We start from the raw sequence: 19,725 nt of genomic DNA on the forward strand, positions 1-19,725 counted from the left end.
GACATACACAGCGTGGTGGTCGGAACCATCTCTAAGGGGCTACAGCTTCTGCTCTAGATGACAGCCCATTAGCTTGGTTCCAGTGTTGGAACACCCAGAAATTCTCAGTGTTTAGTGTGTGTGTGTGTGTGTGTGTGTGTGTGTGTGTGTGTGTTTCCCCCTTCCTATTCTTTCTCTCTCTCCTGGATGTTCACCTCCGCCTGCCAGGTGTCCCCCAGATGTGCAAGTACCCCAGGAAGCCCGGTCGTTTCTGAGAGCTCACTGCCGTCGGAGGCGGCCAGGACGCGGCAGATGTCTGTATTTTTAAACAAACACTCTTCACGCGGTTCCGAACCTCAGCGGAACTGGGCACAGCCCTCTTCAGGGTGTGTTTTCTCTGCGGCAATTAGAGCCCAGAGGAGAGGGTGCTGCGTTCTCCCTCTTTTCTGGCTGCGGAAACCTCTGCCTCCGCGCTCCGTTGCGGCTGATGTCTGGGCGCATGGAGCCCCCGGACAGAGCGGGGCATCGCATCCTCGGGGAGGGGTTCGCCGGCAGAGAAGACTGTCTTGGGGGACAGGTCGGCTCTCCCCTTTGCTGTCCTCAGGCGACAGAGAGAAAGCAATTCAAACGGGAAGGTCCCTCTAAGGTAAAATTTGCCCTCAATGGTACTTCAAAGAGTGTTTAAAAGGCTCCCGTCGGGGATCGGTGAATGCTTTAAATTCACTCACGGAGAATTTAAATTCATTCCTTTCTGTAAGGAATACTCATGTTGGACTTCTGTCTTTTTTTCCTGAAACAAAACCCAACAAAAAGTCTTCGTTCACGTGCGCCACAACGGGTAGGAGAGCTATCTATCTGCTTCACTTCGGGCCTAAAATGTGACCGCTTCTCCTCTCTGCCTCCCGGAGGAAAACGCCACCCCGTCAGCCCCCAAACTCTACCCATTTCGAAAAAGACACTCGGCTTTGGGAGTCACTGAAAGGCATATATGTGTCTCCCTGGCGGTGAATTCGGTGCCGCCATGGTTTCAGAGAAACGTGGAGGAGAAAAGAAAGCCCAGCCCCGGCCCGCAGCGGCCCGCGGGCCCCGCAACTTGCTCGCGGGAAGGGCGATGCCGCCAGGTCCGCCCCGGGGCGAACCTCGCCCGCTCCCTACTCTGCCCGACGGGAGCCCCGCCGCTCCCCACCCCCGCCTGACCTCCGCGGCCCCGGGACGCCGCCCGGCGCTGGCGGGCACCCCGGGCACTGAGGAGCCCGCGCTGGGGCCGAAGGCTTAGCCTCCTGACCCCAGCGACCGCGGGGACCGCGGGTGCTGCACGTCGCCCGCAAAGCACGAGAGGGGTCCCGCTCGAAGCCGCCGCGGCTGCGGGTGAGCGCGGACCCCGGTGCCCGGGGCTGGCGAGGAGCGCGGCGGCGGCGGCGGCGGCGGAGCGGGTGGCCAGGCTGCCAGGCTGCAGCGGGTCCGCTCGGGGGGGGGGGGGGGGGGGGGGAGCGGCGCGTCACTCAGCCCGTCTGGCCAATGGGCGCCGCTCCCGGAGGCGCGCCCGACCAATCGGCAGCGAGGAGGCCTGTGCATGCCATGAAGGGAGGGCGGGAGCAGGGGAGCCCGGGAGTGAAGTTGAAGCTAAACCCCGAAAGGTATAAAGAAGTTGGGGGGGAGGGGGGTGTTTTCGGCTTCCCGTTAGGAATAATACTGGCTTCGTAGCAAGTACCGAGGAGCCGAGGAGGAGGGTTCTAACACCGCCGCACGCGCCCCCAAGCTCGCATCCCCATCCTCCACGCACCCCTCCCCCAGGTCCTGACCCGGAGAGAGAGCAGAGGGAGCGGGAGCCCTGGGCTCCTCTCCGCCGGCGGGGAGCGGCGGGGCCCGCGGAGGTGCCCGACGGGGCCGCAGACATGAGTGCCGCCGAGAGGCGGGCGCCTCGGCGCTGCGGGCCGCCGGCGGGGACGGAAGGTAGGTGCAGCGGCCCGCACCCCGCGCCCCGCGCCCCGCGCCCGCCCAGGGGCACGGCCGCTGGCTCTGCGGCGGAGGCAGAGGCCGGCCCGCCGCCCGCCCCGGTGCCCGCGAGGGGCTGCCGCGAACGTGCCACCTGTTAACCTGGCGCGGCCGGCCCGGCGCGGTGCCGCCCCCGCCGGGCGGGGAGAGCTCTGGGTCGTCGGCTCGGGAGTCCCCGAGGGACTTGGTGTGGAGGTGCCACTTTTTAGAGGAATCCCCGAGACTTCCCATCCAAGTGAGAGAGCCAGCCAAGTCCCAGGTCTGCCCAAGTGGGGGGCCTGGAAGGCGGCCGCGGCGCTGCTGGGGCATCCGGGTTTGCAGGGACCTGCCTCCCTCCCGGGCCCGGCGGCCGGGCGATTGCGGGGTGGGGGGGTCCCTTCAAAATAGGCGTCTCGCTGTTTGGGCAACTTCCCAGGGGGGCAGGAGAACGCGGTTGGCCTGGGCGAGGGAAGGCGAGCGAGCTCTCTTTGCGCGGGGCTCAGCCTCCCAGCTGACCGCCCCGCACTTTGGAAAACAAACCGAAGCGCCGAGGGGAGCCGAGGCCCTGCCCGGCCCCCGGGGGAGGGCTGAGCGCCCGGGGCCGCAGGTCGCTGACGCTCCGATGCTGTTGTCTCCACAGTGCCCTCCTGAGAGAGCCGCCGGCTTCCCTGGTCTCCCCAGAAGGGCCCGGGGCTGTCTCGAGGGCCCGAAGAACAGGCGTCGGGGATTATGATGTCGCTTTTCCAGGGACCCGGGTTCGCAGCGCGGAACCGAAGGAAAGGCTGGCTCCTCGGGAGTCCTGCTGGCATTTGACATCCAGAAACTCCTAGGATCGCTCCCCGATTGCTCCGGATCTCCGGATCGGCCGCTTTCCTCTCTTTGCATCCCGTATTTTTAAAGAAAATATTTCCTGTTCCCTGCGTTGGTCTTTTTTCCCACCACCAAAACACCGAAGCAAAAACTGCAGTCTTTTTCATTCAATGTCTGCTTCACTTTTTTTTTTTTTGCCAAAAAAAATGATCTTTAATTGAATGTCTATTTTGGTTTTGGATGAATCTGTGGAGCGCATGTTGTAAGAAGAAAGGGGGAGCGAGACACGATGAAAGAGAAGTCCAAAAATGCTGCCCGGACTAGGAGGGAGAAGGAAAACAGCGAGTTTTACGAACTGGCCAAGTTACTGCCTTTGCCCTCGGCGATCACCTCGCAGCTGGACAAAGCATCCATAATCAGACTCACCACCAGCTATCTCAAAATGAGAGTAGTGTTCCCGGAAGGTAAGTGACTTTGCCCAGATGGAATTTCAGAAGGACGGGGTACAGGGTTTGCCAGCCTCCAGGCGGGCAGAGGAGTACATTCATGCTTTCTCTCTCACACACGCTGCAAAGGGGAGTTTAGCATGGCTGCTTGACCAAGGACCTCTCTGAACTTAGAAATCCTCTTGCCTTTCTGCGGCTCTTTCCACTTCCCCATTAATACGTTCTGTTCAGTCCATCCGATGTGTGTTTGGCTGGGAAGCAGCCCAACATTGCTTGTGTCAACACTTCAGATACGGGGCTCAACTGAAAGTACTACTAATCCAAACAGGACTTTTTTTTTTTTTTTTTTTCATTTCTCTCATTAGAATTGTATCTAGTAGGAGGCAGGAACACTGCCAAATTCTTGTATATTTTTGCCATGTGTAGATAGACCTCTTAGTTATGAAGCTAACTAAGCTAGATAATGATTTCTCTATGTTTATAATTTTGCAGTTGAGGAGCAAGCATGTTCGTGAACAAATATGTCCTGAATTTACCCAGTCTCTTTGACTGCTGATTGCAAATTTATCTTGAGTTTTTTGAGATGGTCACAGGTTCTGAAGCTAACTCTGGAGCATGTGATTTGCAACCCTGGGTTTGATATTATCTCTGAGATAATAGGCTAGTCCCGAAAAAAACATAAGATTGAATTAAGATGGCGAGCCCGCTTAGAAAGTATCTCCTAGGTGGCAAAGGGGTCCTGGAAAAGTTCTCTTGTAAGGCCTAGAAGTTAGAATAGCTGAGCCGAGTTGTTGACATGGTTTAAAAATGGGCATTTGAATTATGAAGATTCACTGTGTGAGAACAGAGCAGCCTTCGAAAAACATTCTCCTGTATAAAACCACTTACACTCACTGGAGAAAGGACACTTCTCTCTCCTACCTCCCCATCTTTCCGTTATGCCCCCATTGGAATAACATCAACAGATTTAAAACAGATACATTTTAGATATGCCTTTTCTGAGGGAGGGAATTTGAAATGTAAAGGAGAGAATGGCAAGTAAACAAAAACCCAAGAGAAAGCACCCTGTTTGTTTATAAAGCAGAACTTTCTATTTGTCCCAGAGAGGTTTATGTCATTGTTGATTTTGAATAAGGGTTTTTTTTTTTCTTTTTCTTTTAAGAGAATACTGGAAAGGAAATGGTCATTATTTGGTTTGGAGTTTTCAGTTTGCTTGATCTTGACAAACAGTTATTATCTGAATCAAAATCTTGCAAACTATGCCTCAAAATAGTCAGGGGTACCAAAGGAGAAATTTCAAATTATAGTTCAATTTCACCCTAAAACTAGAGGTAGTGTTATACTTGTTTTGTCTTAAAGCAGTTCCTTGAATAGCCTCCTCTGACCCTGGAAATCATAGGAGGAAAGGAATAAAAACCTAAAGTAACTAAAAAGCAATGGCCAAAAAAGAAAAAAAAGAGGAGGAAACATATATTAAAAACCACATTTCCCATTCAAACTCTGCTGAGAATTGCTAGTGGGAAATTATCACGATGCTACACTGCCTGATGTTTAAAAAAGAGATCGTGTTGTCTTTTATACTGTCAGCGCCTACTTTATAAAAATAAAGCTATTTCGAACTCCGCTGTTCCCTCTGTTCCTAACAGGGTTATTAGCAGTGATTTGTCAGCCCCTGCGGTCTCAGTGGGCTCCCTTTCTGCGTGATTTCTAGCGGGTCTCATCAATTATCAGTGCCAATGTCGCTGGCTGTTTGATCAGAAGAAGCATATGGTGCTGCTTGTGGGGCTGCGTGTAATCTGGGGATGAAGAGAATAGTAGGTCCCAGTTCCTGGGGAGGCACAGAGAGGGACCCCAGAGCCCGGGGAGTTGTCAGGCCAGGGGCCTCATCTGTGTCCTACAGACCTGCACGCTGGCCGGACCCAGAGGGGATAGGGCTGGTTTCTGTAGTTTTTTTTGTTTGTTTGTTTTGTTTTTTTTAAGAGAGCAGGCTTTTCTTATTTGAGTGCTAACTCCACAAATTGTAAATCCCAGAATAAATTAAAAAAAAAAAAGAGGAACAAAAAGTAAACTGTTTTAGCCAACTTGTTATTTTTAAAGAGAGCTCTGGTGAAGACTCTGGCTGGAGTCTAGTTGTTGGCTAGGCTGGCCCCAGGAGGCTACCTTGGGGGCCACCGCGTTTTCCGCAGCCCCCTCACCTTTCTCACCAGCCCCAGGCCCCTCCTCTCCCTCCGGTGGGTGAGTGTAAGTTTATGGGGCGGAGGGAATGGACGATGTGTGAACTCTGGGCACATCATTTATTTCTCCTGCTACTGTTGAGCTCATAACTCACCCTGCAGCCTCCACACCGTGAGTTAGACAGGGTCATCCCGAACAGCTGCTGCTAGGGATGAGGTTTTAATTTTGAGGGTAGATTAGCTTCAAAAAATTCAGTATCCAAACATAGCCTTTAAGAACATTAAACAGCAATAGTAATAAACAAACAAAGAACACCCAATAGTTTTAAAGGAGTAAAATATTCACAAGAGGAAGAACCAGGCACAACCTGCAGAGGGTGCCAAATTTGGGTTTAGCTCTTGGCTGGAGGCAGGGGATGGCTCCATAGCAGTGGGGGAGACTGATATTTTATATGGGGAAATAATTTTTTTTTTTAGTGATGAAAAATGAAAACAATTTGTTTGACAATATAGTTCATTTTTGCATTTGACACCATCCTAGCACATAGTAGGTTTTCAATAAAATTTTATTTCAAGGTTGGGAGATAGTTGTTTCACAATGGTAACATTCCATCCCAGGTAACTTGGATTTTGCAAGGTATATAACCTAAAATAATTATAAATCTAGTGACAGCTCATAGGCATAACAATGACTGACATGCTTCATTGTTTTTGTTCATATACATTTCATCTGTAATAGCCTGTAATGCCAAAAGGCTTAAGTCCGAAAGCAAAAATCCTTCTATACTTACATTTGAAAAATGTTTTAATTCCTAAAATATTGTTAGCCCCTCCAGTTGCTGTTTATCCCCCCTGCCCTGTCAAAAGTCAGCTCTTATTTACCCGAATAGGTAAAATTGAGCTGTTGAGGGAGGGAAAAACAAGAGAGAGAGTAAAGGAACAGGATATGGATGTCTGGAATAACTGAGAATAAATCATTAGATTGGAGATTTCACAGTAAAAAAAAAAAAAACTTAAGGAAGATTACTGTGAAATCATTAAAACTGCATATCTCCCAATTGACAGCATATCCTGTTCTAAAATGGCCCTACAAAGGGAAAATTAGGGCATCTAGAAATGTATGCTCTCTGATCAAAGATAGAAAGGCAGGATAAAAAAAAAAAAGATGATGTGACTTTATTTGTGTGCAAACTAGGACAATTCAACTAAAGAAATATGTGTTTGTTATTCAGATATAATAGTTTTGAAGGAGGGGGGCATGAAGTGGCTTACAGAATAACCTTCAAAAAGATCACCCATGTTTTCAAGTTTATAGTCATTCAGAATCTTGGTAACATCACACTACTATTTCATTCTCAAGATATCATGGGAAAATAAAAATAATTACAGAATTGAAATTAGTAACTGTGCAGGAAGTGAGTCTTCAGCGGGACTAGAAGGACAAGGATAATTAAGCAAACCTCCACAGAACTTTCCTATAATATTCACCTCAAGATTGAAACCTTTATCGCCTTACTTTTTTTTTTTTTTTTTTTGAGGCAGAGAACTGGAAGAGAAAAAGAGGCCCCCATTTCCCACGTGGATGGGTGATTTAAGGCTGTTTTTCTTGCTGCTTGGGGAAATGATTGAGCATTAGGTTTCCATGTTTATTTTCTTACAGAAGTTTTTCTCATTTAAAAGCCTTCAGGCACAGTTTACGCCTCCATGCTGGTTTTCTCTATTTAATTCCCGGTTTTGATGTTGACTTAAAATGTAGAGTGCAGAACTAAACTCCGTGCGGAGCATTTGCAAGGCAGATTTATGTGCTAGAAATTGTAGATTAGATCAATGAAAAAAAAAACAACAACAAAAAAACCCAAAAACCTTTTTTCCCCCTTTAAACGAAGGATCACAAATAAAAACAATAACAAAACCCCCAACATAAACACAATATCATAAGCTGTGGTGAGATGCTTTTAAGCAGGGTATAGTCACCCACCTGAATAAAATCAGGCGAACTTTCCAGAGGGCAAACGTGATTTCTAGGGAGTAACTTTTCAAATTCAGGGAATCTTGGCAGCTTTGAGGTTTTGCAGACACAAATGTCCATGGATTCCTGCTGCATGTCTTTATGGGTCCGCTCAGGTTTTTCTCAAGAGAATGTTCAGGCACAGTGAATATGTTACGGTTTTCTCAGTCCACTCATTGCCAGTTTCTGATCCACGGGATTTAAATTTTTTGTGGAGGCCGGGAGAACCTTCAGTTATTTAGCAATGGGCCTGCTGATCAGAAGGAACTAAAACAGCCTGAGAACAGCGTGGCAAACGGTCTTCTGCAGGTAGCTCCACCGGGCAGGCGGCTCCTGCACGGAGCGCTCCACCTTGGTGGCTCAGACAAAACCAGGGATAGCGACCTTGTCTAAACCTCTGCCTGGCCTCCAGCATGGACCAGAACAGCTAGGAGAAGTGTGTTGCGGTTCGTCCTCCCCCTGAGACTCCCGCCTGCCTTCTCGGGGTGGCCGCAGCCTGGGGGCGCCAGCTGGGGGCCTCCGCAATGGACCGAGTCTCTGCCTGCCCAGGGTTTGAGGACGCCTCCGCCCGATTGTCCTGGGCACCCGCTGCCCTCCTGCTGCCCGGGCTACTGCCCCAAGGACCTGCCATCGTCTAAACCGAGATCCCGCCCGAGCGAGCCCTGGTGCAGCGGTCGGAGTCCCGTTTGCCAAGTAGAACCTACTCGGGATCCGCTAGCGCCGCGGGGCAGCCCCGTCGGCCTCGCCTTGGGGACCTGGCATCGCCCTGGAAGCCCCGAGTCCTGGCCACACCGCCTGGCCCTTTCCAGCAGCCGCTCAGCACTGCGGTCACCCCTGCGCGCATTTCTGTCCCAAGGCTTAGCGAGGACCCGGCTACCGCCCCCCCCCACCACCACCGGGGTCGGGGGCCTGCGGCAAGGTTCTCTCCCCCGGGCTCGGGGAGCCCACAGTCAGCCTGGCAGCACGCTCCAGCTCCCTCCGGACCGGGAAGCCCTAGCTCGGGGCCAGAGCACAACGAGGGCGCAGAGAGTTTCCGCCCCAGATTTTCACTAACTGGAGTGGACTCCCCAGGCGCGGATGGGTGGGGATGCCGGAGGCAGACAAGGAAAAGCCAGAACGCACACTGCCACTGCGGAGTGCCAGCACGGTGGGTGAGGTTCAGGACAAAGCCTGGCCCCCCCGCGGCCACCAAAGACGTGGGAAGGTCTGCCACACCCGCCAGGTGGCCAGAGAGGGCCCGGAGTGCGGCGGGCCCCAGCGCCGGAGGTGGGCGTGGGGGTGCCCAGGTGCGCGAAGCAGCCTCCTACCCAGTGACTCCTGGATTTGGGTCTAGGCTAAAGGTCCAATCTCAGTTCCTCTTTTCCCGAAGAAATCCAGCCTCTGAGGCTCTCCTCAAGGCTGTTGATTGCTGGGCCCCGGGAAAGGCTTGGGCAGTGCGCATTCGGCCAGGATGCCGGTCCAGAGAGAAACCCAGGTGGCTGGGACAAGTCCCTTTGAGACCCAAAGTTAGGAGCGTGATCTCAGTCTCGGTCTGGGGGGGGGGGGGGGGGAGTGTTTGTGGCATCAGCCACCGGTTGTGATCTGATCTGGTCGTGGGACAGCTCCTCCAGCACCCACATTGTTGCTTAAAAGGCATAGCGATGTCCTCAGAAGGACACATTCTATTGAGTGTTTATTAAAACAGAAAGAAAGAAAGAAAGAAAGAAAGAAAGAAAGAAAGAAAGAAAGAAAGAAAGAGAGAAAAAGAGAAAGAAAGAAAGAAAGAAAGAAAGAAAGAAAGAAAGAAAAAGAAAAAAAGAATGGTAAGAAAAGAAACTCTTCTCATCCTCCCCTTCCTGTCTGACTGAAGGAGGTGACGAAGCCGCGCCTGTCATCTGTACTTTGTCAAGGGTATGAAATTCATTCCGAAGGAAAGTTCGATCAATTTATTTTTGCTGCCTGCAATAACACAGCTGGGTGATGCTTTGAGCTCACACTGGACTGGGCCTCATCATTCATTCGCCAAGAACGGGGCCTAAATTGTGCCTGTGGGATTAGGTCAATTTTAGTGGATCTACTTCGCCTCATTTGGTTACTAATTGGTTTCTTGTTTTATAAATCGAAATCTCATTTTCAGGAAATTACAAAACCCGCGCAGTCAGTCCATTGAGGTAATCCTTGGGTCAGGGGGTATTTAAATGGAAATGGCTCCTCCGCCCGCCGCTGAGGGTGAAGCAACAGTGGAACTTGGAGCTTCCACATGAAACGTGAGCTGGCCCTTTAGATCCATGATAGATACATCCCTTGTAATACTACTTATGTAAATATGATAAGCCAGACTTTGAGGGAGGAAGGGGGCGGGGAGAAGCAAAATTTATCTGCTAAGGTTAATGTAGCATATCTTGGAAATCTTCCCAAATAGATTATGTTTTCCTTTGTCTTCGGCCACTTTAGCCAGGGAAAATCCTTTTGTCTAAAACCCGATTTAGCGATCGCCTCCCTCACTGAGCTCCCTTTTTTTCCCCTCTGCAAAACCCCGTTCCCTCGGCCTCCCCGAATTACAAGAGAATCTTTAGATCTTGTTCCCACCGAAATCCTGCCGCAAAGGGGGCTTGGTTTGCTCCTCATTTTGAACAGACAATCAAAGGATTTGCGAATTTTCTGCGGTAGGTCAAGTGCAGAAACGAAATCTCGGCTTACTCCCCTCGCCAAGCGAAACTGGGTGCGGGAGCGCGTCCCCGCAGGCGGGAAGGGCAGGGTCCGGGGAGAGGGGTCCCTGGCCCACCCCGGGGTGGGTGCTCGGAGTGGGACCCATCCATGACCGGGTTTCAGAGGGTGTCCGGGGCAGGCTGAAGGGCGAGCTCAGCCCTCGTGTTAGGTCGGGGGAAGCCCAGCAGGTCGACGAAGGCATCCAGTCCCTTATAAAACATTAACCCAGACATAACCGTGTGACGGAGATTTGGGCCGGGAGCATAAAGAAAAGGCAATGCTCCGTGAAAGCAAAAGGTTCCTTAAAAGGTGGGGATGGGGGTGGGGCGGGAGAGGGCCAGGGAGGGCCCGGGGAACCTGGCCGGCCGGCTGTTGATTAACCTTAACCCGCGGAGTAGCCTTTACTTCCCCCGGAGGCTCCCCAAAGGAGGCCGCAACCCGAGACCAGGCGGGCGCCACGAGTCGGAACCAGCACTTAACCTCAGCGCAGTTTGGGGCATTTTCAGACGATTCGGGTCGGGAGGCTGATCCCGGGTGTGTTCCAGCCGCTTTGGGGGGCCTGATCATTTCAGAATAAAAACACTTGTGGATCCCAAGCGCACTCTTTGCGCCCTTTAGGGAGCTGCGGGCTCCTTGGTTCCAGAAGCTGCGCAGCCTCGGCAAGCTCTAGGCGCCCGAGTGCCCTGCCCCTAGGCCCCGGGGAAGCTCTGGGCTTTCAGGCCTCGGCTAGGACCCCCGCCCCTCCCCTGGCATCCAAGGGCCAGCGCCACCCCAGCAGGATGGATCCTTCCCCCTTTCCCTGGTGCGGCCTCCCTAGTCGACCTGCCCGCCACTCCTTCTGGGCGGGTATCTGTGCGCGGGAACGAAAACATGAACACGTCGTGCCCGAAACCCAGGTGGATAGTTGGGCTGAGACGGGAGGAACAAAGAGAAGGTGACAGAGAAGGGGTGTGTGTGCGCAGACTGCAGTGTCCTGTCCAGGAGGGCGGCCCCGGGGGTTGGGGTAGTGGAGAAGCTCTGGGGAAGGGCACCGGGGCGGGATCAGGAGGCATGGGGGTGGGGGGGAGGAGGGTGAGGAAGGAGGGAAGGGAGACCCGGGGAAGGCGGGAGCGTCCGTGTTTGCAGAGCGGTGGGGAAATCGTTAGATTTATTTAGATGTGCAAACACCCAGAAAGACCCGATTTGAGCGCTCACGGTTATTCGTTACCAGGGTTTTGGGCATTTGCTTTAGGAAGCGGCTCCTGGCCAACACACTTTAGAGTCCAGCTCCATGTTTTATTCTGAAAGATCCACCCACAACCCCATATAACAATGGGGGTGTGATGGGCATTGTGTACTTCGTAGTGATGTGCCCCATTCCCCAGCAAATCGCCCTCTCCCTCCCACCTTTTTTTTGGTCATGTTAAACCTTGTGTAATGGTGTAAACATAACAGTTAAATCAATTTCAGCAGCAACTATTAAAAGATGTTACCCATAAGAAGTTTCACCTTGATCTGGACAAGTTTCTCCTACCTGATTTTCATTTTCTTTCTCCATATTAATGGGGAAAAAAGCCAGCCACAGCATCCTGAGAATTTTATTTTTTTAGGCTTCACCGGAAAAATTATTTGTGGCAACACTTGGGAAGATCTTAACGTGGACAGAAAGGGACTGCATTTGTTAAGATGATACCTGGACATAGAGAAAGTAATGAATTCTCTATATTCAGAAGGCCATAAGAATACTGCTAAAACAGTGTTAGAACCTGCAAGTACCGGACCTCAGAAAAGCCTGTGAGGTGTTTTTTTGGGGGTGGGATGGCAGGTGAGGTTAGGGTGCATAAGAAGATGGGGAGAGGCTGGGAGGGAAAAGGCAAAGAAGGACTGCAGGGGCCTGTTACTGCCAGGAGTCATCTGCGCAGGCAAATGGGTTTGTTGGAAGAGGATTAAAGTCAGAGGCCCTGGGAGGGGAGTGCTGGAGAGCCGGGCTGCCAATCAGCAAGCTCCCCAGGGACAAGCTGGCCCTGGCCCAGGACCTCAGGCCACTCTGGGCCGTCAGTGACGTTCACGCTTCCATAAGAATGATGATGAAACGCTGGGTGACAAATAGTGCCCCTCACCCTTCTAAGAACACTAGTGAGCCTACGCAATAGTTACCGCTGGGGTGCAATGTAAGGAGCTCTTTCAGGGCAAGGTTCTCAGCCACTTGGGGTCCTGACCAGGGATGCTCAACCAGAATCTGCCCTCCCTGAGGAGCCCAGGCCCCTCTGGGAGAGGAAGTCCGACCTCTGTTCAGACTGAGAGGGCAGGGCTTATATCTACCTGCTTCCATTCTTTGCTGTCCAGAGAGCGAGGGGAGCCTGATGGTATCTGGTCACGTGTGTGAGCTTGAATGTGTGACATCACTGTGAGGCTAGTCTCAAACTGCCAGCGGGGTTGGAGTCCCGTTGCTAAAGGGTGTCTCTGTGCCTCCACAGGGCTCGGTGAGGCGTGGGGCCACTCCAGTCGGACCAGCCCCCTGGACAACGTTGGCCGCGAACTGGGCTCTCACCTGCTGCAGGTACGGACGTGGCATCCCAGCCCGTCTGCATAAGCTCTGAGCGTCTGAGCGCCCGTCCCCGTGCTTGGCTTCTTGTTTCCTAGAAAAATGGGATCCTGCCCTGACGTGTCCCTCCTGCAGCCCCTGCAGTTTCTCCAGAGTTAAAAGGTTTAGCTCTTAACCTCTCGTGGTGCCTTGGTGCGAGTGGCGCCTCCAGAGGCCAAGAGAGAAGGCAAGGTGACAATCAGCACATTGGATGTGAAAGGGAGCTCCAGCAATCAGATGGACTGGACCCCGGGAGGGGTGCCATTTGACACCATTGGGCTGAGGGGACCAGAGCACAGCCAAGCCAAGCTGCCCAGGCTAGGCTGCAAAACCATCCGAAATGAAGGATTTACACAGGAAATCAGGGAAATCTGGCAGAAATGCCAGTCAATGCGTTGAGCCCGCACATTCTGGATGCAGCTGCTCCTGCAACTCTTTTCATCTCCTCCTGGTAGTTCTGGGCTCTCTCCTCACTCCCCATGGCCCTCACCATAGGCCAGCCCAGCCATGTATAGACAAAGCCCTGTGCACACACGTACAGCTCCCCAGGTAATGAGTTTATCCAAAGTGGAAGCTCCCTTTCTTGCACTGTTTGCAGTGTATACTGTTTCAAATCGCCAATTGCCCACGTAAGTCACCTAGCAAATATTTAAAATAGTAAAACTCCTGGTGCCATTTTTTAGGCTTGACACTTGTCTCCCAACCTGCACCCTTAAGTCCATTGCAACTTCTCCTGTAGGTGCCTCAAACCTATGCGGGCATCAGGGAGGAATCCGAGCCCATTCTCCCAGGTGGGCCAGGCCTGAGCATCTCCTACCAGGAGTGCCACGCCCTTTCCTGTCCCGAAGCTACCCCATTGGTATCAGAGGCCAGAGATTTTAGTTTCATGGAGTAAAGAAAGGCACTGCTCAAGTATTACTTCTCAGGCCTGGCCCCTACACCTCTGATTTTAACTAGCACTGTCCCTCCCTTTCACAGGGACAACTTCCATCCATTGTCTCTCAACAGCTGACCCCCTACCTGATCTTGCCTTATTACCAATTAATTTCCCCTCATCAATATAAACAAGAGAGAACAAAAACCAGACAATCCCTCACCCCTTCTAGCTCTTGCCCAGTCTTCTCCTCTCTTCATCCCAAACTTCTCAGAAGGACTTAATTACACTTTCAACTTCTATTACTCACCCTGCCCCACTCCCTCCCAAATTCCTGAGGTCCAGCACCCTTCCCAGCCATTGTGCTCTGCGCAGGCCCCACCACAGTTTGATATGCAGCATAAGATGCTCATTTCTTATCCTGCCTGACCTCATTCATTCCACAAATATAGGAGGGCCAACTATGTGCCAGACAGAAAGCCCTGCCTCATGGGTTTACATTCTAAGGAGAGCAGTCTTGCAAACCCAGGTGCTCTGCTCATTGTAACAGGTGGTGGAGGTGCTGTGGAGAAAAGTAAGGGAACCCTGGCCTGGTGGTTCAGTTGGTTGGTGTGTCATCATCCCATATACCCAAAGGTGACAAGTTCAGTTCCTGGTCAGGGCCCAGGTTTCAGGTTCAATCCCAGTCCGAGTGAATAAGGGAAGTAACCAATTGAAGTTTCTCTCTCACACTGGGAATAGCAGTTCTCCCTTCCTTTCTCTCTAAAAAAACAAATAAAAGCATCCTCAGGTGAGGACTTAAAAAAGAAAAACAAGAAGGGGAAGGAGTAGGGATGCGTTTGAGTGGCAGAGGACCTCATTGAGAAGGACATTTGGGCTTGATGGAGGTGACATTCTCCCTCTCCTTCAGATTCCAAAGTACCACACCTTTCTGAATTCCTCTCCCTCTCCCTTTGCTCCGATGGTTTTCCCATCACTGTCTGGTCGTAAATGCTGACAGTTCCTAAAGGTTCCAACTCTGTTTCTCATCTCACAGCCTCAAGGCCTCTTGGGTGATCTCAGCCAACATTATCATCTCAACTCCTTTCCCCACATTTGCATGACTCCAGCTGGTCTCCCCCCCCCCCCCCCCCTCTAGACACCCCTCCTAAATTCCAGGCCTTTATTTACTCCTGCCAACTGGATACATCCAAATGGAAATCTGGAAACACCTTAAGTTCAGCATCTCCAAGTCAAGAATTCATTATTTTCCTCTTCCAGATTTCCTCCCACCCATACAAAAACTCACCATGCTTTTCCAAATTCCCGATCTTGGTTAATGGTGTTAACTCAATGACATTGAAATCAGACTCTTCCTGCCACCATAAATCCCATGGCCAGAACCATCTTTGACTTGAACTCCACTTTCTGATTGCCTCATCCCCATTCTTTCTTCCTATAAGTGATTGTCCAAATTTCCAACCCCCCCCCCAAAAAAAAAAAAAATGTCTAAGCATGCTATTCCCCTGCTTAGAAACTTCTGTTAGAACCTTGATGCCTACAGGAGTATCTCTAAATTCCTCAGATTGACATCTCAAACTCTCCAAAAATCCAGCACTGGTGTACTCCCTCAGCCCTATCTCTGATGCACAAAAATCATTAGATCCATCCTCCCCTCAGTCCCTGCCTTTGGCACATCAGTCCTTCTGTCTAGGATGCCCTTCTTCTCTACTACAGTTCAAGCTTCCTCTTCAAGGCTTTGCTCAAACTGTACCTCTAAGGCCTCTGATTCTTCCCTAGGCCTCTGGCCACTCACCCTCTGGGCCCTAACAGCACTGTCTGTTCATCTGTGTAGTCATTATCTCTGTCTTTACACCAGTCTTTATGCTTCTACTGGACTTCCCAGATCCTTGAGAGTAAAATTTGACTCATCCTTGTCTCCACTGCCTGGATTGAAGCCCCATTCACACAAATAAAGGGACAGAGAAAGTGAGACTTGCCTTCATGGAGAGCCTGTCAGTTTGACGTATCAATGTAAACACGCACACATCACACTGTTGCCCTACTTTATGGACTTGCTGCCTGGAAAGCCTCTCATCTAAATCCCCCTCTCCCAGACTCTTTTCAGAGCTATTGGCCATCTGCCTTCTGTCTACAACTTTTCAGACTGCCAGCCCTTCCACATCACCCAATGCCTGCTATTTCCCAAACCCCAGGTATTATTTTTATTAAAAGACGCTGTCACTATGGAGTCCCCCAAGACTAACAGAGGAAACCTCTGGCTTTTTCAGTGATCATCACTCCAAGAACCTAATTCACCTCTTATAGCAGACTATGTCCCCCCTCCTAATATTTGTGTGTGTGCTACAGATAGGCTTGCTTTGTCTACTTTGGTGGATCCCGAATCTTCTCCATCTCTTCCTCTGAATCTCTTCCGGTGTGCTGCGTTTTCCAGATGCTTTCAAATTTGGGAAAAGCAAAAGAGGGACTCTTGGGACTGGTTCTCTATGCCCTATTTCCTGCCATCTTCTCTCTACTCTGTCTCTTTGCACTTCTGGCTGGGCATCTCTAACTTCTGTCCCCGTAACCCCAATTTGTACCAGTGTCCCAGAGGACTCTCCATTCAACTCTGTTTCTATCTTCCCAGACCCTGGATGGTTTTATCTTTGTGGTGGCCCCAGATGGAAAGATCATGTACATCTCAGAGACAGCCTCAGTCCACCTGGGTCTTTCTCAGGTAGGTGAGTGGTCTAGAAACCCTAGCCTTCAGTGTTTACAGCCAGAGCTGGAGGCAGGGGGTGAAGGGTGGGAGGGGTGGCTGTCCCAAAGGTTTTATATGTGCGTCTCTGGGACTGGAAACATCTCAGCTGACAGGAGGCTGGATCTCTCCCGCTCTCCACTTCCCTTATCCTTTAGCTTCTATTCCACGCCCAAACAATGGCTACCTTTTTGAGTCCCTAGCAGAGGCCAAATAACATGGGAGATAGGTTACACATTTATGTCATAATGTCTTCACCAGAGTATTGACAGGGGACTATTACTACAACTACTACTATTATTTCCTTCCATGGATAAGGAAACCAAGGCCTAGGTAGGCTGCATCAGCAGAGAATTCGATCTTAGGACAGACTCTAGAGTTCTAACTCCTGTCCTCACCACCCTGTGGCCCTCCTAGCCTAATCTTCCAGTCCCCCCATGTGGCATCACCACTCCCAGACGGTGATACCCTCCTCTTTTACAGGTAGAACTGACCGGGAATAGCATTTACGAATACATCCACCCGGCAGACCACGACGAGATGACAGCGGTCCTCACGGCCCATCAGCCCTACCACTCTCACTTTGTCCAGGGTAAGGCAGAAGTGTGCCCGCACACTCTGGCCCATCACAGTCCGCTGGCGGCTTTGCCCCAGTTAGCCGTGGCAGGGCCCCTGGGCTGCGCTGCCTCTAAGGTCCTGTGCTTCCCTCCGCTCCTCTTCCCCAGAGTACGAGATCGAGCGCTCCTTCTTCCTGAGGATGAAGTGTGTCTTGGCCAAGAGGAACGCGGGCCTCACCTGTGGTGGCTACAAGGTACATGGCTGAGAGGGAGGGTCCCAGACACAGCCTGGTGGAGGGGAAAGGGGCAGGGCAGGGGAACCTAGCGGCGTGGCATGGGAGGGGCTTCCCTGTGGTCTGGACCGCCCACCTGGGCGTTCCCTGCCTGGGTGGATGGTGCGGGAGCTCCGGGAGGTGGGGCACATCACCAAGGTCTTTGACGTTTGGGAACACCTGGAACTAGGCTTGAAGACAGCCCACTGGGTCCGGATACTCACTCCCTGGCTGCTGGGGCTCTAAAATCAGGGGCCCATAATGGGTCTCCCGGATGTGTCAAGTGTCAGACATGGTCCATCGCTCCAGTGGGCTCCTAGAGTTCACTCAGGGCGTCAGGTTCTGACCCCCCAGAGAGGTCAGGAAACAGAGCGTTAGTTCTAGTCTGTGGTCCTCCTGGTTAATGAGATTAAACATGCAGGCTTGGAGATTCAGGTGTGTTAGGGCTGGCAGGGCCCAAGCCTCTGCATTTTCACATGTCCCCAGGCAAGTTCAGTGAGGCCGTGCAGGCGTTTCCTTGAAACACCTTGGAGCCCCAGTATCCTGGGACACTTGAACGCGGGGGCGTGGCCCACAGGGCATCTGTGGTCTAGTTGGGTCCCTCCCCCACCTTTTTGGGTGGTTTCCTGGCTGCCTGGCTGAGTCTTGTCCTGTCTCCTGCCACCGCCGCAGGTCATCCACTGCAGCGGCTACCTGAAGATCCGCCAGTACAGCCTGGACATGTCCCCCTTCGACGGCTGCTACCAGAACGTGGGGCTGGTGGCCGTGGGCCACTCGCTGCCGCCCAGCGCCGTCACGGAGATCAAGCTGCACAGCAACATGTTCATGTTCCGCGCCAGCCTGGACATGAAGCTCATCTTCCTGGACTCCAGGTGGGAGGCGGGGAGGAGGGGGGAGGCGGTAAAGAGTCACCCCTAGAGGGAGGAGAGGGCGGCCGGGCTCCATGGGGGGAGCTCCCTGTGGATCTTAGGGGCCCATTTGGCAGACGAGGTGACTGATGGAGCTCTGTGAGGTGAGGGTGACGGCGGGCACCCACGTCTCAGGTGGCTGTGTGGGGTGGGGGACCCCTCCCCACGCCCCCCGCTGCTCATCCCTTGGCATGACTCTCCGCAGGGTGGCGGAGCTGACGGGGTACGAGCCTCAGGACCTGATTGAGAAGACGCTGTATCACCACGTGCACGGCTGCGACACCTTCCACCTGCGCTGCGCCCACCACCTGCGTAAGGCGCCCCCCAGCGGCCGCTGCACCCCGGCCAGGCCCCCAGGAGGAGAGGGAGAGGAAGAGGGGAAGGGGGGGAGGGGAGGGGAGGGTGTGACCGAAGCCCCAGCCCGAGGACCATTGGTAGCTCAGGGAGCCAGTGGGGGTGATAGGTGAGGACCTGCGAGCGGCCGCTCTCACACAGACCCCATCCTGTCTCTCTAAGCATCCGAGGGCGCTCCCATGGCCGAGGGAGAATTTCTGAAATTCTTGGAGAAATTCTCCCTGGGGCCCTGGGAGGGAGGGATGGGGGTGGGTGTTATTCTCCTATTGATATATTGCCCCACCCCCCACCCCCCAGCCTCACCAAAGGCGGGAGGAAAACCGGAGGCCAGCCCGCGGCTCCGGTGGGTGCAGCTCTCAGCTTTTGCTCTCGCTTTGCTTGGAGCCTCACCTCCCGGTGTGAGCTAGGAAGTGAGCTGCCCGTTAGAAAATCGAATGGTGTGTGTGTGTGTGTGTGTGTGGGGGGGGGGGGTCCTCCAGCCTTAAGCATTTCCCTCTTTGCTCATCGTGAGGGACCCAGGGCTCCAGCACATGGACAGGACAGTCCATGGGTTTGGGCAGGTGCCTGTGGGCTCCCCCTCCCGCTCTCATTGGTGCCCGCAGGGGACCCGTGCATGCTCTCCCGCCGGGGCTGCGTGGGGGCCGATCCTGCGGCTCCTTCACCTCCGCCCCCTCTCCGTCTCCCCTCAGTGCTGGTGAAGGGGCAGGTGACCACCAAGTACTACAGGTTCCTGGCCAAGCAGGGCGGTTGGGTGTGGGTGCAGAGCTACGCCACCATCGTGCACAACAGCCGCTCGTCCCGGCCGCACTGCATCGTCAGCGTCAACTACGTCCTCACGTGAGTGCAGCCCGGGCTCCTTCTGCCCCTCGCCGGCGGCGGGGTGCAGGGTGGGCGCCCCCCGCCCGGGATGTTCCAGACCGGGGTCCCCTAGGTGCCCCTGCGCTGGGAGGGAGGCGGCAGCTCTTGCACGGTCGTCTTTGCGAGGCTTCCTTTCGTCCTAAGATTTAGGACTTCTCCACCCTCAGTCCGTATTTGCTTTCTGCTCTCTCTCTCTCTACCTTTTAAGGAAACGCTGCATTAAATAAAACTTAATGTGGCAGAAAGAAAAAGGGAAGAGAGGAAAGGGTCGGACGTACGGAGCCATTTACGGATAACGAACTGGACATCTGTTTCACTTTTTCAAATCTGGGTTTGAAGTTCTTAATTTCAACCAGAATCTTCAATCCAAGTTCAGAGTTCAGAGAGAGTGACTGCCCCCCTGAACCACAAAGGGGGTGTAAGTGGCCGGGAGGGTCTGACTGAACCTCCAGGAGCAAAGGGACCGCCTCAGGCTGCGGCCCCGCGGGTGCCTAGGCCCCGCTGAGCGCTGCGGGCCGAGGCC

The 19,725-nt window shown here is 52.9% G+C and overlaps 1 protein-coding gene across 2 annotated transcripts in view; it reads left to right on the forward strand.

The window, feature by feature from the left end:
* The first annotated feature begins 1,626 nt into the window (after positions 1 to 1,626).
* SIM1 (SIM bHLH transcription factor 1) overlaps positions 1,627 to 19,725 on the forward strand; it is a 71,384-nt gene continuing 53,285 nt past the window's right edge. Inside the window, exons 1-9 of one of the 2 annotated variants that reach the window (XM_045572936.1) lie at positions 1,627 to 1,932; positions 2,594 to 3,227; positions 12,536 to 12,618; positions 16,143 to 16,232; positions 16,737 to 16,845; positions 16,979 to 17,064; positions 17,755 to 17,954; positions 18,196 to 18,302; positions 19,034 to 19,181. In XM_045572936.1, the coding sequence (XP_045428892.1) occupies positions 3,053 to 3,227; positions 12,536 to 12,618; positions 16,143 to 16,232; positions 16,737 to 16,845; positions 16,979 to 17,064; positions 17,755 to 17,954; positions 18,196 to 18,302; positions 19,034 to 19,181 (998 nt within the window). In that variant the 5' untranslated portion in view covers positions 1,627 to 1,932; positions 2,594 to 3,052. Of the gene's footprint in view, positions 1,933 to 2,593; positions 3,228 to 12,535; positions 12,619 to 16,142; positions 16,237 to 16,736; positions 16,846 to 16,978; positions 17,065 to 17,754; positions 17,955 to 18,195; positions 18,303 to 19,033; positions 19,182 to 19,725 lie in introns of those variants that run through there. The other variant, XM_045572937.1, reaches the window with a different exon arrangement.

Source organism: Pipistrellus kuhlii, unplaced genomic scaffold, assembly GCF_014108245.1.
Source record: "Pipistrellus kuhlii isolate mPipKuh1 unplaced genomic scaffold, mPipKuh1.p scaffold_m20_p_5, whole genome shotgun sequence".
Classification (NCBI taxonomy): Eukaryota; Metazoa; Chordata; class Mammalia; order Chiroptera; family Vespertilionidae; genus Pipistrellus; species Pipistrellus kuhlii.